The following is a 27468-nucleotide window of genomic DNA, read 5'->3' as shown; positions in this document are numbered from 1 at the left end:
GAAAAGTGTTCGGAAACTTCAGATCATGCAGAATGAAGCTGCGAGAGTAATTATGGGCCTAAGTATGCCCATATTACTCCAACACTCCGCAGTCTGCATTGGTTGCCGATCAGTTTCCGGTCACAATTCAAACTGTTGGTTATGACCTATAAAGCCCTTCATGGCACCGGACCAGAATATCTTCAGGACCGACTTCTGCCACACGAATCCCAGCGACCGGTTAGGTCCCACAGAGTCGGCCTTCTTCGGGTCCCGTTGACTAAACAATATCGTCTGGCGGGACCCAGGGGAAGAGCCTTCTCTGTGGTGGCTCCGACCCTCTGGAATCAGCTCCCCCCTGAGATTAGGATTGCCCCCACCCTCCTCGCCTTTCGTAAGCTCCTAAAAACCCACCTCTGCCGTCAGGCATGGGGGAATTGAAACATCTCCCCCTTGTCCATGTTGTTTGCTGTCTGATTGATTGATCGTGCTTGTTTTTTATATATATTGGGATTGTTTTATGAATTTCTCAACTTAAAATTGTAATTGGATTGTTGGGCATTGGATTTGTCACTATGTACTGTTTTTTACTATTGTTGTGAGCCGCCCCGAGTCTGCGGAGAAGGGCGGCATATAAATCCAATAAATCTAATCTAATCTAATCTAAAAAGAAGTTCATACTGGCGCAGTCGTCGCCCAGGATAAAAAGGATTGCAATCATGAAGTGTTATTGTTGTTATTATTATTATTATTATAATTATTGTTGTTGTTGTTGTATGGCGCCCCTCTCCGAAGACCCGGGGCAGCTCACAGAATAGATACAGACATAAGCATATAGCACAAATCTAACATTTAAAAATACGACTAAAAACCCTATGTAATACACAATCATACAATCCAATCATACCATATGTTCTGTCGAGCTCTCTGGTAGAATCCTCCTGAAAATTCACAGATACAAATTTCAGACACGCACACGGTTGAAAATTCAAAGCAATGTTCTTTATACCGAAAATTCAAATAAACTAAGCCCTCTTTTTGTATAGCAAAGAGCACTGGTCTCCAAACAAACTGGTAATTTGTACAAGTCCCTTATCAGTTCTGAGATACTTAGCTTGCAGCTGTGAGGCAATTCACAGTCCTTCTTCTTTCACAAAGTGAAAAACACTTTGCTCTGGTTTAGTTTCAAAGCAGGGAAAAATCAGCACACAAAGGTCGAAATCAGCAAGGCAGACATGAAACACAAGGATCAGATAATCCTCCACAATGGCCAAACCCACAGGCTGCTATTTATAGCAGCCTCACTAATTACCACAGCCCCATCCAACCACAGGTGGCCTCATTTTCTTTGATAATAATCTCTGTTGTTGTTGCCTATGCATCGCTCTCAGCATGCGTGGCTGTATCATTAACTCTTGTTCTGAATCCAAGGAGGAGCTAGATAATTGATCTCCTTCTGAGCTGTCTGCCACACTCTCCTCCTCCCTGTCACTCATGTCTTCTGGGTCAGAGGAGCCTTCATCAGCAGATTCCACCAGGAGCAAAGCAGGCTTGCAGCATGTGGATGTCTCCCCCACATCCACAGTCCTTGGGGCAGGAGCTGGGCCAGAGCTAACCACAACACCATACGTCACATTTATTGGTCAGGGGGGCAAGGTCTAATTGCCCCAAGCCTGGCGACATAGGTGTCTTGAAACTCTTGTGGAAGGCGAGGAGTGTGGGGGCAGTACGAATCTCTGGGGGGAGCTGACTCCAGAGAGCCCACACACCCATAGAGAAGGCTCTTCCCCTAGGCCCCGCCAACCGACATTGTCTGGTTGATGGGACCTGGAGAAGGCCATCTCTGTGGGACCTAACTTGCTGCAGGGACTTATTTATTTAATAAGTCTTCCCCACTGTCTGGCACACCAATCTCCCCTTGTCACATCAGCCCCCTCAGGCTCTCTACAGTCACTGTCTGCCTCTCACTCTAAGCTTTCTCTGACAGGCCCCCTGACCCAGGATACCCTGAGGGGCCTGGCTCATCCGCTTCAGAATCAGGCATGATCTGAGGTGGATAAGGATCACTCACAACAAAAACCTTCCAGAATCAGGACGTTCAAATAGTTTCATTCCTGTATGAGTTCTCTGGTGCTTCACCAGGCTGCAATTATGACTAAAACCTTTCCAACAATCAGCACAGTCAAAGAGATTCTCTCCTGTGTGAAACCTCTGGTGTCTCACCAGGTTGCAATCATCTCTAAAACCTTTCCCAGTCAGGACATTCAAAGGGTTTCTCTCCTATATGAGTCCTCTGGTGTTTCACCAGGTGGGACCTCTGAATAAAGTTTTTCTCACAGTCAGGACACTCAAAGGGTTTCTCTGCAGTGTGAGTCCTCTGGTGTCCCCAAAAGTCTGGAATTATGACTAAAACCTTTCCCACAGTTAGGACATTCCAAGGGGTACTTTCTTGTGTGAGTCCTCTGATGTTGTACTACACGGGAATTATGACTAAGATCTTTCCCACAGTTAGGACATTCTAAGGGATACTTTCTTGTGTGAGTCCTCTGACGTTGTACTACACGGGAATTATGACTAAGATCTTTCCCACAGTCAGGACGTTCAAAGGGTTTCTCTCTAGTCTGAGTCCTCTGGTGTTCTACCAGGTTGGAATTTTGACCAAATCTTTTCCCACAGTCCGAGCACTCAAAGGGTTTCTATCCAGTGTGAGTCCTCTGCTGTTTTATCAGATTGAAACTTTGCCTAAAATATTTCTCACTCCTGTGCGAGTCCCCTGGTGTCTCACCAGGCTGGAATTTTGACTAAAACGTTTCCCACAATCGGGACATTCAAAGGGTTTCTCTCCTGTATGAGACCTCTGGTGTTTCACCTGGCTGCAATTATCACTAAAACGTTTCCCACAATCAGGACATTTAAAGGGTTTCTCTCCTGTGTGAGTCCTTTGGTGTCTCACCAGGCTGGAATTATCCCTAAAACCTTTACGACAGTCAGGACATTCAAAGGGTTTCTCTCCTGTGTGAGTCCCCTGGTGTCTCACCAGGTTGGAATTATGACTTAAACCTTTCCCACACTGAGGACATTCAAAGGGTTTCTCTCCTGTGTGAGTTGCCTGGTGTATCACCAGGCTGGAATTTTGACTAAAACTTTTCCCACAGTCAGGACATTCAAAGGGTTTCTCTCCTGTGTGAGTTCCCTGATGTCTCACCAGGCTGGAATTATCGCTAAAACCTTTCCCACACTCAGGACATTTAAAGAGTTTCTCTCCTGTGTGAGTCCTCTGGTGTCTCACCAGGCTGCAATTCTGACTAAAGCTTTTCCCACACTCAGGACATTCAAAGGGTTTCTCTCCTGTGTGAGTCCCCTGGTGTCTCACCAGGTTGGAATTCTGACTAAAATGTTTCCCACAGTCCGGACATTCAAAGGATTTTCCTCCTATATGAATCCTCTGGTGTTGTACCAGGCTGAAACTCTGACTAAAACTTTTCCCACAGTCAGGACACTCAAAGGGTTTCTCTCCTGTATGAGTCCTCTGGTGTTGCGCCAGGTGGGAACTCTGACTAAAACTTTTCCCACAGTCAGGACACTCAAAGGGTTTCTCTCCTGTATGAGTCCTCTGGTGTTGCACCAGGCTGGAACTCTGACTATAACTTTTCCCACAGTCTGGGCATTCAAAGGGTTTCTCTCCTGTGTGAGCCCTCTGGTGTTTCACCAGGCTGGAACTCTGACTATAACTTTTCCCACAGTCTGGGCATTCAAAGGGTTTCCCTCCTGTGTGAATCCTCTGGTGTTTCACCAGGCTGGAATTATGACTAAAACTTTTCCCACAGTCAGGACACTCAAAGGGTTTCTCCCCCATCTGAATATTCTGGTGTTCCATGACTGAATTTTTTAGACAATCAGCACATTTAGATGTTTTTTTCTTCTTTGCGAGTCTTGCGTGCTTCACCAGACTGGAATTGTCTCTTTGAAGCCTTTCTCACGGAAAGGATGTTCAAATGGTTTTATTCCCGTGTGTGCCTCCTTTACTGTCCTTGGCCTGAGAATTTTTAATGAAACGTTCACACAATCTGCAGAGTCTTATGTTTTCTCCATCATGTGTTTTTCTGGTGTACCATATTGCCATGCTCACTAAAGCACATACCGCATTGGGGGCACTTTTGTGGCTTCCCTCTCGTGTGGTTGCCCTCCATGTATCACAAGGGAGCTGTTCTGACCAGTTTTTGCTACATTGAGATAGTGTGTGTGGCTTTTCTCCTGTCTAGCTCTTCTTTCCATAAACAGTTGTGATTTGCAATCTCCTCTTTTCCCACAGTAGGCAAGTCTATGGCGCTTTTCCACAACTAAGGTCACCAAATATATGGACAATGCCTTTTTTAGCAATGCTTTCATTCAAGCCATTTTCTTCCTCACAGGGAGAGGCCTGCATTCCTGCCTGCTCTACGTGGCTGTACTATTGACCTTTTCCTCTCCACTGACTTTCAGTTATTTCCCTTTTTTGCAGATTGAAAAATAATCTCCTTTAAATTTTCATGAAACTTATCCTTGAGTTCTGCATAATCAGCTTATTTGAGCTTGAAATCTTTCTTGATTTTCTCTCTCTTGTCTAACAGCTGCTGAAGGAGGGTGAGAATTGTACCATTTTCTGAAAAAATGGAAAATAATTTTTGTTTTTTCGCTTGATTTTCTTCCCTTTTCAATGTTGGTTCTTATTTTCAATTGTCTTGAGTGCTCTTATTCCCATCTTCTTCACCTGTAAGATTAAAAGAAAAGTAGAAATTTAATTTTTTATAAAATAGGTAGAGATGATGTAAAAAAAGAAAAAAAAAGGAAACATGCCCCAATACTAATCATTTCCATTTTTTATGATTCATTTGATACATAAAAGACTACGAGATTCATGTTCAAATATCCATTCAAATTCAGTTGTTTAACTGTGTCAATCAAGAATTCTTAGCAATGCAAAGGACTATCATCAAATATATCTTGAAGTGCTGGGAATAGATTATATAATTGTAGATATCCTCTTTCCCTGAAAATAAAACAGGGGCTTATATATTATTATTATTATTATTATTATTATTATTATTATTATTATTATTATTATTTAGATTTGTATGCCGCCCCTCTCCGTAGTCTCAGGGCGGCTCACAACAATAATAGTACAATATATAACAAATCTAATAATTAAAAGTCATTTAAAAACCCCTTATTTAAAAAGAAACATACACACAAACATACCATGCATAAACTGGATAGGCCCAGCGGAAATGTCTCAGTTCCCCCATGCCTGGCGGCAGAGGTGGGTTTTAAGAAGTTTACGAAAGGCAAGGAGGGTGGGGGCAGTTCTAATCTCTGGGAGGAGCTGGTTCCAGAGGGTCGGGGCCGCCACAGAGAAGGCTCTTCCCCCGGGTCCCACCAGACGACATTGTTTTGTCGATGGGACCCGGAGAAGGCCAACTCTGTGGGACCTAACCGGTCGCTGATGCTTCCCCCTTAAAAGCCAGTGTCTTATTATTGAGGGATGCCTTATTATTTTGGAAGGGCTGTGTCGAGCTCTCTGGTACAATCCTCCCAAAAATGCACAGATACAATTTCAGACACACACACGTTTGAAAATTCAAAACAATGTTCTTTATAATGAAAATTCACTTAACCTAAGCCCTCTTTTGGGATAGCAAAGAGCACTCGTCTCCAAACAAACTGGTAATTTGTACAAGTCCCTTATCAGTTCTGTGATACTTAGCTTGCAGCTGTGAGGCAATTCACAGTCCTTCTTTTTTCACAAAGTGAAACACACTTTGCCCTGGTTTAGTTTCAAAGCGGGGGGAAATCAGCACACAAAAGGTCAAAGTCAGTAAAGCAGTCACGAAACACAACGATCAGATAATCCTCCACAATGGCCAAACCCACAGGCTGCTTTTTATAGCAGCCTCACTAATTGCCACAGCCCCACCCAACCACAGGTGGCCTCATTTTCTTTGATAATAATCTCTCAGTTGTTGCTGCCTATGCATTGCTCTCCGCATGCGTGGCTGTATCATTAACTCTTGTTCCGAATCCAAGGAGGAGCTAGATAACTGATCTCCTTCTGAGCTGTCTGCCACAATCTCCTCCTCCCTGTCACTCATGTCTTCTTGGTCAGAGGAGCCTTCATCATCAGATTCCACCGGGGGCAAAACAGGCCTGCAGCATGTGGATGTCTCCCCCACATCCACAGTCCTTGGGGCAGGAGCAGGGCCAGAGCTAACCACAACAAAGAACTATGCACTTGCCACTAGAAAAATTATCTAAAATTATCACAACAGGCTGTAGGCTGGGGGCATGGAAGATGCCCCATGGCTACTGCCTCACCCTCCCTGCTGTTAGCACCAGCCGAGTAGCTGGCCCGCAGCCGCTGCCTTATGGAGCAGGACTTTGCAAGGCTTCTTGTGCCATGGCATGCACGAACTGCAGAACTGCTTTGAATTCATCATACTGGCACAGCTGGGAACCTCCCGCCATTTGTGCATGGAATGGCACAACAAACCTTGCAGAGTCCATAGCATCATTGTGGTGCAAGGTGTGTGTCTTACCAGTGCTGGAGTTCAGCAGCTCTGTGTGTCTCTTGGCTGGTCTCTTTAGGGAAAAATGCTTGCAAAGCACAGAATCTCTTTCCAAGAGGGCAAGCAATTAACAACTTTTTGCGGCGAGATTTTATCTACCATGCAATTTTTTCCCCCTGTAAAGCGACCAGTCGAGAGGCAGAGCTGCCAAACTCCAGTACCGGTAAGGCGCCCATCTCACAGTGGGATGCAATTTGGGGGTGGCAGGTCTGGTGCAGGGGGGGACAGCGAGGGGGCGTGAGATGGGCATCTTACCGGTACTGGAGATTGGTAGCTCTGTGTGTCTCTCAGCTGTTCTCTTTACAGAAAAATGCCTTGCACGGTGCAGAAACTCTTCTCGTTTATTTTCAGGACAAGTCTTGTTTTTGGGAAAACACGGTATATGCATTGAGAGAAAAACAGATACACCCCACCTACACATATACACACATACACATACATGGAGCAAATCTATGTCTTCCAAGCCTGACAAAACGTCAGAAAATGGTTAATGTGAATTCTTCTGAGCTAAATTTAGAGATTTTATTTATTTATTAATCAAATTTGTATGCCGCTCCTCTCCGCAGCTTTAACTGATATCCCTTCTGTGTGAATCCTCTGGTGGGTAATGAGGTGGGCATACAAATCAAATAAATAAACAAAGAAACAAACAAATAAATAAACAAACAAATAAATAAATTTCTAAAGAAACTTTTTCCACAATCAGGACATTAAAAAGGTTTTTCTCCTTCAAATATCCCCACCCCTCTCCCCGTATGTGAGTCCTCTGTTGTCTCATGAGGCAAGATCTTCCAATGAAAGGTTCACACAATCTGGACACTCTTACATCATGTGTACCACCAAGTTGCCCTGCTCACTAAAGTATTTACCACATTGGGAGTACTTTTCAGACTTTTCTCTTGTGTGGATCTTCTTGTGGATAATCAGCTGTGATTTGTAATTTAAGCCAGTGATTTTCAACCTTTTTTGAGCCGCGGCACATTTTTTACATTTACAAAATCCTGGGGCACACCACCAACCAAAATGACACCCTAACACACTCTCCTCTCTTTTTCCATCCCTGTCTCCTCCCCACCCTTGTGTGTGTGTGTGTGTGTGTGTGTGTGTGTGTATACACTCTTGAACCATTTCCAAAAACAGGTGAGGGCTGGGTTTTTTTCTCTCTTATTCTTTGGGTGCTTTTTATCATATGCTTTAAATCAAGAGTCACTTCTCTCTCTTTTGTTTCTCTTTCCTCTCATTCTCTGTCTCAATCATTTTCTCATTTCTCTTTTTTCCTCCCCTTTTTGCTCATTTATCTCTCTTTCTCTCTCTCTCTTGCTTTCTTTCTCTTTCTCTTTTCTTTCTCTCTTGCTTTCTCTCTCTCTCTCTCACTCTCTTTCTCTCTCTCTCTCTTGCTTTCTTTCTCTCTCTTTCTCTCTCTCTTTCTCACTCTCACTCTCTCAGCAAAAAGTTGCGAGACCGGAACCTGAGCTTCCTTCTTCGTGGCACACCAGACCATGTCTCGCGGCACACTAGTGTGCCATGGCACACTGGTTGAAAAACACTGATTTAAGCATTTCTGCACAATAAGTTTATCCGCGGAGCTTTTCCAGCACTTATATTCTTGAGGTCAAAAACATGTGTGATCCCTCGGTTTTTTTAAAAAAAAAAATTCATTTTTTCACCCAACTTACAGAAACATCCATTCATATACCTTATTATCGAGACATCCATAGTTATACATTTCTATCCAAAATATCATAAACATATATCCTTGGTTTTATACTTTTATCTCCAGTCTGCTTTCCTTCTATATTTCATACTACTCCCCTCTCTCTACCTCCCTCTCTTCCCTCTACCTTCTTTCTCCCTCTCTACTTCCCTCTTTCCTACTTTCCTCCTCTCTCTCTCTCTACTTCCTCTTTCTCTCTCTTATCCTTCCCTGAGTACATCTAATCATAATCCATTTTATGATTAGCAGACTAGCAATTCAGAAGCCTTAACTTCATTTCAACATCGCAGCTATTTCTTAAACTTATATCTTTCCCTTTATCTATATTTATATATTTAATATATTCTTCTGGGTGTATCTTTTGATCTAATGCTGCATTCTTCCTTCTATTTTTGTCGCCTGGGTCTAGCACCTCTAATTTTCAACTCTCTTCCTAATTAATTGCTATAATATAACTTCCAAAAATAGTAGTAGTAGTAGTAGAATAATAATAATAATAATAATAATAATGATTATTATTATTACTACTACTACTACTATTTTTGGAAGTTATGTTATAGCAATTAATTAGGAAGAGAGTTGAAAATTAGAGCTGCTAACTGCGAATAACAATAATAATAATAATAATAATAATAATAATAATAATAATAATATTAAAGGACTACACCATCCCCTCTGACTCTTAGGTTGGAGTTATTTCATTTTGCTTAATATTGTTATATAGCCCTCTAAGAGATTCAGTGGCTTTAGGATCATTGCATTTCCAACACTTAAGTTTAATAAGATGAGACATGATAAAAATGTTGGACTAAAATGTGTGACACCAAGGAAAGAAGGAAAATCAATTAAATATATTTTTACTATTTAAAATAGAAATATTGTCTATGTTTAAATTTAAAATCACATCACAAGCAACTGTGTTCTTTTCGCTGACGATGTAAAACTCTTGAAAAAAATTGATGACAAGTGAAAGAAAAGGAAACATCTTTTGTTTACAGAAATGCTGGCACTTTCCTTTGTCTTTCTCAAAGCTATTCAGGATTCTTACGCAATGCTGTTTGAGAAATTAAATATATTTCCCCTCGCATTTAGCCACGGAGGGGGTGGGGTGAGAAAGTATCCGTATTTTGGTGTTGCTCTCACCCACCAGCTGTCAAAGCCTAACAAAGAGGCCTCTAAAATAAAATAAAAATCACACCAGTAGTTGCAAATAAACCTGGAGGTCTTGTGCACAAAACCACAATCCCTTTTCTCCTCAACTCAGTACATGGAGATTGCATTCCTGTAGGCTTTGGGAGACCTTTGCAAAAAGCATTTGTTGGCACCAGGGGAGCTTGGGAGAAACAGGAACCTCCCTCCAAAGCCCTGTCCCTACAGGCAAAGGTTGTTTTTTTAAAAAAGCTTTTTTATTAGGGTCTGTTCTGGGTCCTATTCTTTTTAATATGTTTGTGAGTGACATAGCGGAAGGTTTGGTAGGGAAGGTTTGCCTATTTGCCGATGACTCTAAAGTGTGCAATAGGGTTGATATTCCTGCAGGCGTCTGTAATATGGTAAATGATTTAGCTTTACTAGATAAATGGTCAAAGCAATGGAAACTGCAGTTTAATGTTTCCAAATGTAAAATAATGCACTTGGGGAAAAGGAATCCTCAATCTGAGTATCGTATCGGCAGTTCTGTGTTAGCAAATACTTCAGAAGAAAAGGATTTAGGGGTAGTGATTTCTGACAGTCTCAAAATGGGTGAACAGTGCAGTCAGGTGGTAGGGAAAGCAAGTAGGATGCTTGGCTGCATAGCTAGAGGTATAACAAGCAGGAAGAGGGAGATTATGATCCCGCTATATAGAATGCTGGTGAGACCACATTTGGAATACTGTGTTCAGTTCTGGAGACCTCACCTACAAAAAGATATTGACAAAATTGAACGGGTCCAAAGACGGGCTACAAGAATGGTGGAAGGTCTTAAGCATAAAACGTATCAGGAAAGACTTAATGAACTCAATCTGTATAGTCTGGAGGACAGAAGGAAAAGGGGGGACATGATCGAAACATTTAAATATATTAAAGGGTTAAATAAGGTCCAGGAGGGAAGTGTTTTTAATAGGAAAGTGAACACAAGGACAAGGGGACACAATCTGAAGTTAGTTGGGGGAAAGATCAAAAGCAACATGAGAAAATATTATTTTACTGAAAGAGTAGTAGATGCTTGGAACTAACTTCCTGCAGACGTGGTAGATAAATCCACAGTAACTGAATTTAAACATGCCTGGGATAAACATATATCCATCCTAAGATAAAATACAGAAAATAGTATAAGGGCAGACTAGATGGACCATGAGGTCTTTTTCTGCCGTCAGACTTCTATGTTTCTATTGGTTTTTGCATTTTAAACATCACAACATTTCTGAACAGATCTACACTCAAATATATACATTGTTATTGAATTTATATAACTTATACATTGCTTTTTCATATTATCGAATCTTGTGTCCTCGTCCCACATTGTCTCATCAACTTTCTTTTTTTAATCCAATCATATCATTTTCTCTATGTGTCATAATATTCAGAGTCCTTTTGTCCTTTCAATTCAATAGTTAATCTGTCCACCTCAGCACAGTCATATATCTCTTTCATTACTACATTCTCTGGAGACGCTTGGGTATCCTTCCAGTATTGTGCATATGCGATCCTGGCCATTGTCGTGATGTGTAATATTAAATATTTTTTAAAATCTATTAAAAAAACATTAACAAAGATGGTTTATGATCTGTAAAATGGAATAAATTGTGAGTTGAATTATTTGTGAAAACTCAATAAAGAAATTTTGAAAAAAAAATAATAATAATGTTTTGGGGGTATTGCCTTCTAATTATTCCTACAAAACAGAATTCAGAAAAGAATTCACCGGAGCTCCTCCGCCTGGGAATATTCAAGAAAGAATATTTTAAAAGTATTGAATATTTATTACCAACGCAGCCAGGATAGTATTGGCACATTTTTGCAAAAACTCAGAAATCCCTGCAGAAAGTATAATAATTAATAAAATTTATGAATGTGCTGAAATGGACAGATTTAAAATAGATTTATGGGGCCAAAAAAATTCAGACTAGTACGAGACATGGGAACAATAGTATCAATGGACTAAAAATAGAAAAAAGAAAAGTAATAGCTAAAAAAGGACCATAATATGTAAATATGTAAATACAAATGTGATTATAATGACAAAAGAAACAATTTTAAGTGTTTATGTGTTTATGCTTTTAAAAAATGGAACTATGTAACAATGTAGAATTGCTCAAAGAATTATTATAACAGTTATTTTAAAGAAAAGATTTGAAAACTAATAAAAAAACTGAAACCTTTCCCACAGCCTGTACTCATATGGTTTCTCTCCTATGTGAGTCCTCTTGTGGACAATAAGGCTGGAATTGTTATTGAAACCTTTCCCACAGTCAGGATAGGGTTTCTCTCCTGTGTGAATTATATGGTGCACCATGAGTGAGGAACTCTGAGAGAAACATTTCCACGATTAGGACATTCAAAGAGTTTCTCTCCTATGTGCATCCGGTTGGAATTTTTGCTGAAACTTTACCACAATCAGGATATTGAAATGGTTTCTCTCCTGTGTAAATCCTCTGGTGGCCAATGAGGCAGGAATTGTGACTGAAACTTTTCTCAGTCAAGACATTTAAAGGGTTTCTCCTGTGTGTGTCCTCTGGTGTGTCACAAGGGTGGAATTGTAACTGAAACTTTTCCCACACTCGGGACATTCAAATGGTTTCTCTCCTGTGTGAATTCTCCGGTGTCTAACCAGGCTGTAATTGGTACTGAAACTTTTCCCACAATCAGGACATTCAAAGGGTTTCTCTCCTGTGTGAGTCCTCTGATGTGTCACCAAGTTGGAATTATCACTAAAACGTTTCCCACACTCAGGACATTCAAACATTTTCTTCCTAGGGTAAGTCATCTGGTGTCTCACAAGGTTAGAATTCTGACTGAAACTTTTACCACAATCAGGACAGTTAAAGGCTTTCTCCCCTGTTTGAGTCCTCTGGTGTATCACCAAGTTGGAATTCTTGCTGAAATGTTTACAACAATGAGGACATTCCAATGGTTTCTCTCCTATGTGAATCCTCTGGTGGTCAATAAGGCTGGTATTCTGACTGAAACTTTTCTCACAGTCAAGACATTTAAAGGGCTTCTCTCCTGTGTGAATCCGCTGGTGTTTCACCAGGCTAGAATTGTGACTAAAACTTTTACCACAATCAGGACACTCAAAGGGTTTCTCTCCTGTGTGAGTCCTCTGGTGTGTCATCAGGTTGCAATGCTGACTGAAACCTTTTCCACAATCAGTGCATTCAAAGGGTTTTTCTCCTGTGTGAGTCCTCTGGTGGCCAATAAGGCTGGAATTCTTACTAAAACTTTTCCCACAAATAGAGCATTCAAAGGGTTTTTCTCCTGTGTGAGTGCTCTGGTGTGTCACCATGTTGGAATGCTGACTGAAACTTTTCCCACAAACAGGACATTCAAATGGTTTCTCTCCTGTGTGAATCCTCTGGTGTATCACCAGGCTGGAATTATCACAGAAAAGTTTCCCACAATCAGGACATTCTAATTGTTTCTGGTTGGTGTGAATCCAAATTGCCATGTTTGCTAAAACATTTATCACATTGGGAGCATTTGTAGAACTTCTCTCCTGTGTGGGCCCTTCCAGGAACCACAACAGAGTTGTTCTGATCAGAGGTTTTGCCACATTTAGAGCATTATATACCTTTCCTCCAGTTGGGATCCTCTCAGGCATAATCAGCTGTGATTTGCAAGTAGTATCTTTCTCACAACAGGTACTTTTATGGAGTTCTTCCACAACTGATATTTTTGAGGTGAAAAATGTGGATGATTCCTTCTTTAGTGGTACTTTGACTTGGTGGTATTTTCTTCCTCCCAGAGCAAGGCCTGCAACAGTCTGTTCTACATGACATTCCAGTTGAAATTTTACACCCTACTGACTTCCAGATATAGTAGTACCTCTACATACGAGTTTAATTCGTTCCAGAAGGGAGCTTGTATGTCGAACAACTCGTATCTGGAACAAATGGCTTTAGACTTTGTTTTTCCCCTCCAAGATAACCAAAAGCAAGGATTCTTGCGCCACCTAGTGGACGCTCGGCTCCTATCCCGAATTTGAGCTCGGGTCTGGAACAGAAATTTCTCTCCCCTCGTGGCTCGTATCTTGGAATACTCACATGCGGAGCAGCTTGTATCTAGAGGTACTACTGTATTTCCCTGTTTTACTGAATGGAAAAATAATTTGCCTTGACTTTTCATGTAATGTATGCTTGAATTTCACGCACTACTTTTCCCAGCTAGAAATCTTTTCTTGATTTTTTCTCATGTTTCTCTTACATGCTGAGGAAGGTGAAGAATTGTGTGGCTCTCTGAAGGAAATGAACAATATCTTGACTTCCGAACTGACTTGCTTTGCTATTCAATGTTGCTTGTTATCCTCAGTTCTCCAGAGTGCTCTTATTGCCTTCCTTTTTGTCTATAAGATTCAAATAAAAAGGATATCTTTAATGGTTGCAGAAGATATTGGGGAGGGGGGAGAGAAGATTGTTTAAATTACAAAGAAAAAGCAAACATGCCACAAAGCTCCAATAAGCTCTCACATTAATCATGATTCATTTGACACGTGGAAGACTACCCATGTAGGGATTATGTAAGCCAAATAAAGCCACACAAAGAAAGTTAGCTATGCTTAGGATAATGTAGAAACAGTTATCTGGACAAGCGTAGTGAAAATTTGCCTGGAAACAGTGACTCATAAGATAGCCATGAACTTTGGACAGACAAAGAAAATTCTTCAGCAACGCTCATGGCCAGAGATAAGACACGAACAGTGTGATTGGCTAACAACTCGGCCTCCGATAGGAGCATTAAGCAAAAAGTTAGTAACCTATTAAAAGCTTTAGATGAGAGTTTCTGTAACCAATTAGAAGCTTAAAAGAAATAGCCTATAAAAACTTGTGTATTCAGAAGCCTTATTTTTGCATATAGAAATAGACTATAGAAACTTATATACAGTGATCCCCCGATTATTGCGTTCCCGACCATTACGAACAGGCTAATTTGCGATTTTTGAACCCGGAAGTCAAAACACCATCTGCGCATGCGTGCCCTTTTTTTCTATGGGCACGCATGCGTAGATGGCGCCGGGCAGATCAGCTGCTGGGCGGCTTCCCTAGGTCTTCCCCCTCTTGGCGGGCATCAGCGAGGAGTTTCCCCACCGCCCACGCAAACTCCTCGCTGCTGCCGCTTCGCTCAGGCCGCTTCCCAGCTGAGTACTCAGCTGGGAAGCGGCCCGAGCGAACGGCTTGTCCGCAGCCTGCCCACGCCGTTCGCTCCCCCTCTTGCTGGCGGGAGGGCGAGAAGCCCTCCCCAGCACCCGCTCGCCCTTCGCCGCTCGCCCGCCCTTCGCCCGGCCACCCGCCCTTCGCTCGCTGCTCACCCGGGTTCGGGGGGGTGCTGGCAAGCCGCCCATGCCGGCGGCGACGTTTTAAAACAGCCGCGCGGCTTTCCAATGAGTCCCGAAGACAAACGCGGAAGTTTGACGTTTGTCTTCGGGACTCATTGGAAAGCCGCGCGGCTGTTTTAAAACGTCGCCGCCGGCATGGGCGGCTTCCTAGCAGCCCCCCAAACCCGGGTTGGGGGCCCGGGGGGGTGCTGGCAAGCCACCCATGCCGGCGGCGACGTTTTAAAACAGCCGCGCGGCTTTCCAATGAGTCCCGAAGACAAACGCGGAAGTTTGACGTTTGTCTTCGGGACTCATTGGAAAGCCGCGCGGCTGTTTTAAAACATCGCCGCCGGCATGGGCGGCTTCCTAGCAGCCCCCCAAACCCGGGTTGGGGGTCTGGGGGGGGTGCTGGCAAGCCGCCCATGCCGGCAGCGACGTTTTAAAACAGGAACCCCAATCTTCGGCTCCTCGCTAGCGCTGCGGGAGTAAAAACACCATCTGCGCATGCGCAGATGGTGTTTTTACTTCCGCAGCGCTACTTCGCGAAAACCCGATCATTGCTTGGGGTCCTGGAACGGAACCCTCGCAATGATCGGGGGATCACTGTATTTGAAAACCTTATATTTGTAGCCTATAAGAAACGTATATTAAGAAACATTAAACTTGCATATAGCCAATAGAATGTTACCAAGTTGAAACCCCTCATTTGCATATGAGGAGCATAAAAGAAGCGTGCCTGTAACAATAAAGCTTTGTCACTTTACCCAGACCATTGACTCCGTGTTTCATTGGTAAGCACTAGTAATGGTTTCAGGATCGGGTCTCGTGAAGTGAACCACCACAGGGTTGTCGAGACCCCCGTCCAGCGGGGATCACGTCTCGTCATACCCAGATACAAGTTCAAATCTCCATTCAATGATGAATTTCACTTGTTGAGTGAGTCAATCACAAAGGGTTGTTTTCAAATTCAGTCAAGTGAAAAAGAAAGTAAATTTCTATGCTTTTACTTATCAGGACATAAAAAATATCGCAACAAATCAGAAGGGAATAACAAAATTAGAAAGGACTTTGCAGGTCTTCTAATCCAGCCTCTGTTCAAGCAAGACCCCTCGTGATACGAACCCGGGGTTCGGAAATTTTTTGCCTCTTCTTACGAACTTTTTTCGCCTCACGAACCGCAGATCGCAAAATGGCGCTCCGCTGGGCGCCGCCGCCCGGCTGTCACCTTTTAAAACAGCCGGAGGGCTTCTTGGTGTTCTCCCGAACCTGAACCCAAACTTTTCGGGTTCGGGAGGCCACCGAGAAGCGCCGCCGCCTGGCTGTCACCTTCTGAAACAGCCGGGGGGCTTTTCAGCATTCTCCCGAATGCCAAACCCGGAAGTTCGGGTTCGGGTGAACGCTGAGAAGCCCCCCGGCTGTTTTAAAAGGTGACAGCCGGGCGGCGACGCCCAGCGGAGCGACATTTTGCGATTTTTTTTTCTTTTTGCACACATTAATCGCTTTTACATTGTTTCCTATGGGAAAAAACGTTTCATCTTACGAACCTTTTGCCTTACGAACCTACTTCCGGAACCAATTAAGTTCGTAAGACGAGGTATTACTGTATTGTTTTATTACTGTTGTTAGCCGCCCCGAGTCTGCGGAGAGAGGCGGCATACACATTTGATTAATAAGTAAATAAATAAATAAATGTTAAGGACAAGCCGGTGAAAAAAGCAACAACAACCACAACAAAAAAACATCCCATGGTTTTCCTACGCCGCTTCCTTGTCTCCCCTGCTCCAATGGCAACCAAACAAAACAACTCACTGCAAGAATCAGCTCGTTAGTTTCTCGCCAAAGTTCTCCCTTACACCATCTCCTCTCCTGCCCAAGCAGAGGTGCTCTCAACAGGAGCGCGCTGAATGCACCTCCTCCCGCCCTCTGATCCCAACGCCTGGAGGGGCACCTACCGTAGGATATTCTCCTCTCCCCTCTATTTAATATCTACATGAAACCGCTGGGTAAGATCATCCAAAGGCATGGGGTGAGGTATCATCAGTATGCAGATGATACCCAGCTCTACATCTCCACCCCTTGTCCAGTCAGCGAAGCAGTGGAAGTGATGTGCCGGTGCCTGGAGGCTGTTGTGGTCTGGATGGGTGTCAACAGACTCAAACTCAACCCTGATAAGACGGAGTGGCTGTGGGTTTTGCCTCCCAAGGACAATTTTATCTGTCCGTCCATCACCCGGGGCCCCGGCCCTCTGGAACCAACTCCCCCCACAGATTAGAATAGCCCCCACCCTCCTCGCCTTTCGTAAACTTCTTAAAACCCACCTTTGCCATCAGGCATGGGGGAACTGAGATATTCTTTCCCCCTAGGCCTTTACAATTTATGCATGGTATGTTTGTATGTATGTTTGGTTTTATAATAAGGGTTTTTTAGTTGTTTTAGTATTGGATTGTTATATGCTGTTTTTTATCACTGTTGTTAGCCACCCCAAGCCTACGGAGACGGGCGGCATACAAATCAAATCAAATCAAATCAAATAATCAATCAATCAATCAATCAATCAATCAAATAAATAAATAAATAAATAATAAAATAAATAAAATAAATAAAATAAATAAAATAAATAAAATAAATAAAATAAATAAAATAAATAAAATAAATAAAATAAATAAAATAAATAAAATAAATAAAATAAATAAAATAAATAAAATAAATAAAATAAATAAAATAAATAAAATAAATAAAATAAATAAAATAAATAAAATAAATAAAATAAATAAAATAAATAAAATAAATAAAATAAAATAAATAAAATAAAATAAATAAAATTAAATAAAATTAAATAAATAAAATTAAATAAATAAATTAAATAAATAAATTCTTGCTAAATAAAATATATAAACATACAATGTAACATATGTAAATATAGAGAAATGATATAAGAAATGTAACAAACGTAATATATCGGACATAGATCCGTACTAAACAATTGAAATGTCGTTTTTAAAATTTGGAAAAACTAATAAAAATTGTTTTAAAAAAAGAAAGAAAAGGAATTGTTGCTGCCCATCAATTTGAGTAGGTTTAAAATGCCATTTCCAAGCAATTTAATATCAAACATTCTACAGCAAGGAAGATTATTCATAAGTGTAAAACATTCAAGTAGGTTGCCAAATCTTCCTAGGAATAGACATCCAAGAAAAGCAACCCCAAAAATGGCCACAGAAATTGTAAAAAAACAAGGAGTTATATCTCTGGTTCTAGAGACTTCAGTTAGCATGTTAATTGTTAAGATTCATGACAGTGGAATTTAGAAAAAGACTGAACAAATATGGTTCATTTGGAAGGGTTGCCAGGAGAAAGCCTCTTCTCTCTAAAACGGTCATAGCAGTATAGCTGAGGTTTTCAAAGTTGCATCTGAACAAATCACAGGACTTCTGGAACACTGTCCTTTGCCAAGATCAGACCAAAGTGGAGATGTTTGGCCGTAATGCACAGTGATCTCTTTGACAAAAACCAAGCCCAGCAAATCTGCACAAGCATCTCCTACAAATAGTTAAGCACGGTGGGGAAAGGGTGGTGATTTGGGTTTATTTTGCAGCTGCAGGACCTGGACATCTTAAAGTCTTTGAGACAACCACAAAGTATTCTGGAGTCAAATGTGAGGCCACTTATCCAATAGCTAACGCCTGGCTGACATGGGATTCTGCAACACGACAAGGGGTCACAAAACATATCAACAAATCAACAACAGAACGGCTGGGAAAGAAAAGAATCAAGGTGTTCCAATGGCAGTCAAAGCTCAGACTTCAACCTGATTGTCAGGATCTCAAGAAAGTTGTGCATAAAAAAAACATTCACAAACCTCAATGAACTGAAGTAAAGAAGAGTGGGCCAAATCAGGTCCGACAGAGTTGGCCTTCTCCGTGTCCTGTCAACTAAACAACTCTGGTTGGCGGGACCCAGGGGAAGAGCCTCCCCTGTGGCGGCCCCGGCCCTCTGGAATCAACTCCCCTTGGAGATTCGAATGGCCCCTACCCTTCCCGCCTTCCGCAAGATGCTGAAGACCTATCTATGTCACCAGGCAGGGGGGGAAAACTATCTCTTCCTCTACCACCACCTTTTTTCCTGACTGTAATATATGAGAATGGTGTGATTGTGCAATAATGATTGCTTTCAATATTTATGAGTTTTAAATCTCATCTTTTAACTCTATTGGATTTGTATTCTATGTATTGTATTGTTGTTGTTGTGAGCCACCCTGAGTCTTTGGAGAGGGGCGGCATACAAATCTAATAAATAAATAAATAGCACTGCAAGAGACTGATAAAGTCACACAGAAAAGAATTACTTCTAGTTGCTGCTGCTCAAGGTGGTTCTACAAGTTATTGAATCATACTTTTTTCACATACAACTTCTCCATTTTGGCTTTATTTTTATAAATGATGATGTGGTATATCATGTGTTGTTGTTCATCTGTGATTGTATTTACCTACTTTTAAGAACTTTTAAGGAAAAAATGATTTTTACCATGCCCTGATATGTAAAATCATAGAAGCAGAGTGTATTTACTTTTTCACATGAATGTCTAGGTTATACCTTTGCAGGTATATACTCAGAAATTAGAAAAACCACACACCTATAATATGGAGATAATCCATGTCTTTCAAGCCTGAAAAACAACTCAAAATGGTTATAGTCAAACCTTTGGTGCTAATGTTAATCAGGAATCTGTGAATTTGGTGATTACTCATCTGTTAAGATATTGCATTGGCATCCTTCAGTCTCAAAAGACCATAATATCAGGCTTTTGATTCCCTAGAGCAAGGCTGAAATTCAGGCCCGAACAGACTTGTGAGGCCATGGAACTTTTGCAGGAAACCATTAGCCAGTGGGTTAGATCTGTGATCAAAACTACAGAAGTCATGTTTGACTATTTTTTATAATTTCCATATATCTATACTTACCTGTTGTGCGCCAGCTGCCTCTTAATGAAGGCAGGTAATGAAGTGAAAGCAAAGAAATGTATAAATATCTGCCTTGCACTATGCTCAGGGCTCCTTCCTTCTTAAGAGTGACCTGTGTTTATTCACCTGAATAAATGTTTTGACTGATCAACACACACACTTGGACTGTTTTTAATTTTACTCAGCCACACCTGTCAATCTGCATGACACTAACTTTACAGAGGTGAGCACTTTAACTGATGAAATGAGCACTTTAACTGCACTTTAACCTCTGCAAAATTTGAAGTACCAGGACCATAGTTCCCTCTAAGCTGAGCAGTAAGCAATCGCTCACTTAAAAATCATCATCAACTCAGAGTTTTCCAAACCTGCCCAGAAGCCGAGAGGGAAAGAGTGAGAGGGAAGGAGAGAGAGAGGAAGAGAGGAAGAGAGAGAAACAGATAGAAAAAAGAGAGGAAGGAAAAGAGAAAGAAAAAGAATGGGAGTAAGGAAGAGAGAAAGAAAATCAAAATCTAGTTTGAAACTAGCTCAACTATTTAAGTGGCATTTTGATATTGATAGAGTTGCCCTATTATGAGCTCACTGTTATAGACACACAGTACAGTATTTTATTTTGAAATTCTCTGAGGCAAAACAGGGTGGGTTTTTTATTGGTTTGTTTGTTTGTTTGTTCGTTTATTTATTAATTATTTCTGTGCCGCCCAGTCCCAAAGGGACTGCCGCTCAGACACTATACTTTTCCGCCCCCCCCCCCAAAAAAAAAATTAGAGGGAACACTGACCAGGACAGTGCCAACTTGCATGGGTTTTCATGTTTATGTATTTTTTATGTCTCTAAGCCAGCCCACAGTTATGTCATGGTAAAGTTGGTGGCCAACACACTTTATAAATAAATAAAGGCAACTGAGCAGTCAAAACGTTCAATAGCTATCTTTCAAAAAGTGCTAGGTTAAGCAGAGTTGAACCTGGTTAATACACGGATGGGAGTACCAATAGGTAACATCGTGCTTTTTGATGTGATATGGGAGAATAGATAGGCAACTTAATGATAAGTGTAAGATTATTAGGTTTCTTTATTGTTTATTAGTTAATAATATATAATCTATGTTAATTATTATTATTATTATTTATTAGATTTGTATGCCGCCCCTCTCCGTAGACTCGGGGCGGCTCACAACAATAACAAAGACAATGTAAAAACAAATCTAATAATTTAAAAAACACTAAAAAACCCATTATTAAAAGCAAACATACACACAAACATACCATGTATAAACTGTATAGGCCCGGGGGAGATGTCTCAATTCCCCCATGCCTGACGGCAGAGATGGGTCTTAAGAAGTTTACGAAAGGCAAGGAGGGTGGGGGCAGTTCTAATCTCCGGGGGGAGCTGGTTCCAGAGGGTCGGGGCCACCACAGAGAAGGCTCTTCCCCTGAGTCCCGCCAAACGACATTGTTTAGTTGATGGGACCCAGAGAAGGCCAACTCTGTGGGACCTAATCGGTCGCTGGGATTTGTGCGGCAGAAGGCGGTCTCGGAGATATTCTGGTCCAGTGCCATGAAGGGCTTTATAGGTCATAACCAACACTTTGAATTGTGACCGGAAACTGATCGGCAACCAATGCAGACTGCGGAGTGTTGGTGTAACATGGGCATACCTGGGGAAGCCCATGATTGCTCTCGCAGCTGCATTCTGCACGATCTGAAGTTTCCGAACACTTTTCAAAGGTAGCCCCATGTAGAGAGCATTACAGTAGTCGAATACTTTATATAATGGTACATATATTGATGTTTCTGTGGAGTGTGTAAAAAAAAACTTTTGCAAAAAAAGGAGGAAAAGTCTGTACTTGTTAGCTAAAAATGGAAGTAAAACAACAATCCAGAAAATACCAGAGGCACATCAGTCCAATCTGGTTGCCTAGAAAACATCAGATCTACAACATAATAATTGAGTTCGGAGGGACTCTGGAGGTCTTCTAGTCCATCCCCTGTTCAGGCAGGAGATCCTATTCCACTCCGAACAAGTAGCTGTCCAATCTCCTCTTAAGTCCCTCCGGTGATGGAGCATCCACAACCTCTCCAGGGAAGCCATTTCCAAAGAATCAACTTTAACTTAAAAGAGACTTTTTAAATCTTCCCACCAGCAGATAATTGCAGCCATCAGTTTCACAGCGTGCAAGACCAGTGGGCTTAAATCTGGAGAGGGAAGGAACCTGCAGCAGCAGCAGCTGATACGCTTCAGCCCAGTTGCTTCTCTGCTATCAGGCCGTGGAGGGAAAATAAACGACTTGCTCCTGGACTGTCCTCCCACCTGCCCTCAACTCACCTTCCAACTGCTGCTTCGATCCCAGGAAGAACAGAAAAGTCGCTCTGCACTCCACCTTCCTCCCACGAGTCATCCGGAAGAGGAAGTTTCTCTGCGCTTCTCCTCCCATCTTTTCTAGCAATGAACTACTCAATGGTTTAAAAAAAAAAATGAAACTCAAGCATCAATGTATTGATGCTTTTCCAGGCATAGATGTTGCCTGATCGCCATCTAGCGACAGGAGTTGGAAAAACACGCTTTTCCAGGCTCCACGAAGCCGTTTTCAATGATTGCATGGCAGCAGGTCATTTTTACTACTCGCAACCGACCTTTAAAGTTGAGCCAAGTGAAAAAGTGAAACGCGACACTACTTAGCTTCGTTTTTGGTGCTTTGGGTCAGTCTTGATGCCTGGCCCTGCAGTTTCCTTGGCAAGGGTTTTTACAAGTGGTTTTCCCCCTTTCCTTCACAACTACACCAAACTGGATCTTCTTCTTCTCCACAAACTCTATCCATTGACCTGCTCTTGCTGCTCCACTAGCAAATTCAAGGATGCAGCTTTCAAGATCAATCAATCAATAAAATCGATCATTCAGAATAGATCTGGAAGGGACCATGGAGGTCTTCGAGTCCAGCCCCTTGCTCAAGTAGGAGACCCTAGTTTGTGTCTCTCCTTCATTAGTTTCCATCAGTTGTTCCTTGTTGCCTTCTGGTGCTTTGGAAAATAACTTGACCCTCTCTGCTTTATGGCAGCCACTCAAAATATTGCAATACTGCTATCATGCCTCCCCTTGTCTGTCTTTTCACTAGAAAGACATACCCAATTCCCCTTCCTTGTATGTTTTAGCCTCCAGCCCCCTAATCATTGTTGCTCTTCTCTGCACTCTTTCTAGTGTCTCAATATCTTTTTATATTGTGGTAACTATAACTGGATGTAGTATTCCAAGTGTGGTCTTACTAAGGCTTTGTAGTTATAGAAACATAGAAGACTGACGGCAGAAAAAGACCATCTAGTCTGCCCTTACACTATTTTGTGTATTTTATCTTAGGGTGGATATATGTTTATCCCAGGCATGTTTAAATTCAGTTACTGTGGACTGACCAACTACGTCTGCTGGAAGTTTGTTCCAAGGATCTACTACTCTTTCAGTAAAATAATATTTTCTCATGTTGCTTTTGATCTTTCCCCCAACTAACTTCAGATTGTGTCCCCTTGTTCTTGTGTTCACTTTCCTATTAAAAACACTTCCCTCCTGGATCTTATTTAACCCTTTAAATATTAAAATATTTCGATCATGTCCCCCCTTTTCCTTCTGTCATCCAGACTATACAGATTGAGTTCATTAAGTCTTTCCTGATACGTTTTATGCTTAAGATCTGCCACCATTCTTGTAGCCCGTCTTTGGACCCGTTCAATTTTGTCAATATCTTTTTGTAGGTGAGGTCTCCAGAACTGAACACAGTACTCCAAATGTGGTCTCACCAGCGCTCTATATAGCGGGATCATAATCTCCCTCTTGCTGCTTGCTATACCTCTAGCTATGTAGCCAAGCATTCTACTTGCTTTCCCTACTGCCTGACTGCACTGCTCACCCATTTTGAGACTGTCAGAAATCACTACCCCTAAATCCTTCTCTTCTGAAGTTTTTGCTAACACAGAATTGCCAACACAATACTCAGATTGAGGATTCCTTTTCCCCAAGTGCATTATTTTACATTTGGAAAAATTAACTTCACATGATCTTAATTCTATCTTTATATTAACGCAGCTTAGGATTGTATTGGTTATTTGGGCTGCTCACTGTGGGATCACATTTAAGTAACTGTCCACTAGGACTCCAAGATCCCTCTCACAGTTACTGGTATTCAGCCAGATTTTACCTAGAATATACCTATGGCTTTCCTTCTCTAAGTGTTAAGACTTTACTTTTATCTATGTAATATCATATTGTTTACTTCTCTCCATGAGAGTGTAGTTCCATTGTGGACTACATTTTGAGTACAATACAGCCAGTTAGAAACCCATCTTGTACTGGTGCTGCCTAGCCGACATTTTTCTAGCTTTTCCAGAAGTAGATTGTTATCTACTTTATCAAATGCTTTACTAAAATGTAAGTACAGTGTTCCCTTGATTTTCGCGGTGGATGCGTTCCGAGACCGCCCGCGAAAGTTGAATTTCCGCGAAGTAGAGATGCGGAAGTAAATACACCATTTTTGGCTATGGACAGTATCACAAACCATCCTTTAACACTTTAAACCCGTAAATTACCATTTCCCATTCCCTTAACAACCATTTACTCACCATTATTACTGGTGCTCACCATTGAATAAGACACTTAGTGATCCTGATATTTATAAACATAATTATTTATTAACAATAATTATTTTTTTAATTTATTTGCAAAAATTATTTTTATTTATTTGCAAAAAAATATTAGTTTGGCAATGACGTGTGACATCATCAGCCGGGAAAAACCATGGTATAGGGGGAAAAAACCACGAAGTATTTTTTAATTAATATTTTTTGAAAAACCGTGGTATAGGCTATTTGCAAAGTTCGAACCCGCGAAAATTGAGGGAACACTGTATACTATGTCCACAGTATTTAGCTGATCCACTAATGTAGTTATTTTGTCAAGGAATGAAATAAGATTTGTTTGACACAATCTGTTTTCGATAAATACATTTTGTCTACTGGTTATAACTTTATTTGCTTCATGGTGGGAGTTGTTGCCTGGATATGTTTTCCAAGACGTTACCAGTGTATGAAAAAAATGTCCACTTGGGTTCATGGTCTGTTTCTCCAGTCTCATTCCCTGTGATCCCACCTGGCCCAAGGAGTCCTTATATGGGACTCTACCACAAGGGTCTGGTTACTGCTTGCTACCTGTGCATAGAGAAAATCTCCCTGTTCCTATGAGCACCATGGAAGGGAAATGTTGGAATGGATTTCTCTGAGGAACGCTGCTCAGAGTAATAGAATAGAATAGAATAGAATAGAATTTTTATTGGCCAAGTGTGATTGGACACACAAGGAATTTGTCTTGGTGCAGATGCTCTCAGCGTACATAAAATAAAATATACATTTGTCAAGAATCATGTGGTACAACACTTAATGATTGTCATAGGAGTCAAATAAGCAATGAAGAAGCAATATTAATAAAAATCTTAGGATATAAGCAACAAGTGACAGTCATACAGTCAACATGGGAGGAAATGGGTGAAAGGAATGAGAAAAACTAGTAGAATAGAAGTGCAGATTTAGTAGAAAGTCTGACAGTGTTGAGGGAATTATTTGTTTAGTATAGTGATGGCATTCGGGGGAAAACTGTTCTTGTGTCTAGTTGTCTTGCTGTGCAGTGCTCTGTAGCAATGTTTTGAGGGTAGGAGTTGAAACAATTTGTGTCCAGGATGTGAGGGGTCAGTAAATATTTTCCCCGCCCTCTTTTTGACTCGTGCAGTATACAGGTCCTCAATGGAAGGCAGGTTGGCAGCCATTGTTTTTTCTGCAGTTCTGATTATCCTATTATCTAATTCTTCCTTCTGGTGAGATTGAGGCTCTGCCAGAATGCAAATCTCTCCTATCTAGATACGGTTTGGAAGTAAGGAGATTATTCTTCCATATTTCATTATTCTGATAGGATGAAGCTGGAAGTTATTTAGTGGCTGTGCACACAAACATGAAGAAAAAAGACAGAGTGGCTGTGGGTTTTGCCTCCCAAGGACAATTCCATCTGTCTGTCCATTACTCGGGGGGGGGGGGATTACTGCACCTCTCGGAGAGGGTCCGCTACTTGGACGTCCTCCTCGACCCACAGCTGACATTGGAACATCATCTTTCGGCTGTGGCAAGGAGGGCGTTTGCACAGGTTTGCCTGGTGCACCAGTTGCGGCCCTATTTGAACAGGGAGTCATTGCTCACAGTCGCTCACGCCCTCATCACCTCGAGGTTCGACTACTGCAACGCTCTCTACATGGGGCTACCTTTGAAGTGTTCGGAAACTTCAGATTGTGCAGAATGCGGTTGCGAGAACTATTGTGGAGTTACCTAGGTTTGCCCACATCTCTCCAACACTCCATGGGTTGCATTGGCTGCCGTTCAGTTTCCGGTCACAATTCAAAGTGTTGGTAATGACCTATAAAGCCCTACATGGCATCGGACCAGAATATCTCCGGGACCGTCTTCTGCTGCACGAATCCCAGCGGCTGATAAGGTCCCACAGAGTTGGCCTTCTCCAGATCCCGTCAACTAAACAATGTCGTCTGGCGGGCCCCAGGGGAAGAGCCTTCTCTGTGGCAGCCCCGGTCCTCTGGAATCAATTCCCCCCTAGAGATCAGAAGTGCCCCCACCCTCCTTGCCTTTCGTAAATTGCTTAAGACCCACCTATATCGCCAGGCATGGGGGAATTGAGACATCTTCCCCCAGGCATAAAGAGTTCATGTATGGTATGTTTGTGTTGTATGCTTTTTTAAATGACGGGTTTTTAGATACTTTCTTTTAATATTAGATTTGTTACATTGTATATTGTTATTATTGTTGTGAGCTGCCCCGAGTCTGCGGAGAGGGGCGGCATACAAATCTAATAAATAAATAAATAAACAAATAAATAAACAAATAAACAAGGAAGGAAGGAAGGAAGGAAGGAAGGAAGGAAGGAAGGAAGGAAGGAAGGAAGTTAACACCCACCTCTCTTAGAAGAATGAAATGGTCTAGGAAATATTAAAAAGGCAGAATATTATATTTTCCTGGATGTGAAAAGGAGAAACATGTTTTAAAGACAAAGCAGCTCCCGGCCTCCCCCATCCCACTTAAAGCTCCTGGGTGATGGGATTAACACATGGCCCTTAGGACATGATAGGACTGGGATAGCGAACCTATGGCATGTGTGCCTGAGGTGGCATGCAGAGCCTTCTCTGCTGTCACCCATGCCGTCACCCCACGTCAGATCTCATTATTACACCTAATAGTGGTAATGAAAGCATTAAATGGGATTTAGCAGATGGAAAAGCAAAAATTAATTATTAGCATGCTTACAAACTCTCAGTTAGTTTATGTCATTTCTCCCAACACCACCCCACAAGACATGCTATTTTAAATTTTAGAAATTTTGCACGTTTCATTTCTAAACCACTTGGCCAAGAGCCTCTTGGTTTCTCCACACACCTGGCCTGCTCCTGGTTGTTGGTTGTCACATAAATTGTGACATACTAAAATAAATTGTAACCCATCTTATTTGAATGGTGTTGGAGAAACAATTTTGGAATTCTCTGGAGTCTTCTAATTGCAGCAAAATCAGGATAATCCATTTGTATATTTGAAGGATATTTTTTTAAAAAAAATTAAAGAGCCCTGGGAGAGAAGTGAAAGAACAGGAAAGGTTTCCCATGTGATGGGAAGAGAG

General features: G+C 41.6%; 1 protein-coding gene across 2 annotated transcripts; it reads right to left on the bottom strand.

Moving 5' to 3' along the window:
- Window positions 1-959: 959 nt before the first annotated feature.
- On the bottom strand, window positions 960-22188 carry LOC139163060 (zinc finger protein 84-like). 2 transcript variants are annotated; one of them, XM_070743996.1, is made up of 2 exons: window positions 22090-22188; window positions 960-4729 (listed from the first exon to the last, which is right to left on the bottom strand). In XM_070743996.1, exon 2 carries the CDS (start codon window positions 3854-3856, stop codon window positions 2705-2707), a length of 1152 nt encoding a protein of 383 aa, XP_070600097.1. In that variant the 5' UTR covers window positions 3857-4729; window positions 22090-22188; the 3' UTR covers window positions 960-2704. The 2 variants fall into 2 exon arrangements, with proteins under 2 accessions (XP_070600097.1, XP_070600099.1); XM_070743998.1 differs by lacking the exon at window positions 22090-22188 and adding an exon at window positions 12484-12813 and having other exon boundaries at window positions 960-3816.
- Window positions 22189-27468: the final 5280 nt, after the last annotated feature.

The sequence above is a fragment of the Erythrolamprus reginae genome, chromosome 2 (genome assembly GCF_031021105.1).
Source record: "Erythrolamprus reginae isolate rEryReg1 chromosome 2, rEryReg1.hap1, whole genome shotgun sequence".
NCBI lineage: Eukaryota > Metazoa > Chordata > Lepidosauria > Squamata > Dipsadidae > Erythrolamprus > Erythrolamprus reginae.
The sequence above is the reverse complement of the archived record's forward strand: the minus strand, read 5'-3'. Positions and strand labels throughout refer to the sequence as shown.

Bases quoted from the DNA above. Each gene is read 5' to 3' on its own strand.
- LOC139163060 (XM_070743998.1), bottom strand. From the start codon at position 12,778: ATGGTGACACACCAGAGCACTCACACAGGAGAAAAACCCTTTGAATGC. The intron at 3,817-12,483 runs AATGTCTTGACT...AGAAACCCTTTG, and splicing joins CACAGGAGAGAAGCCCTTTA to AGTGTCCTGACTGTGGGAAA.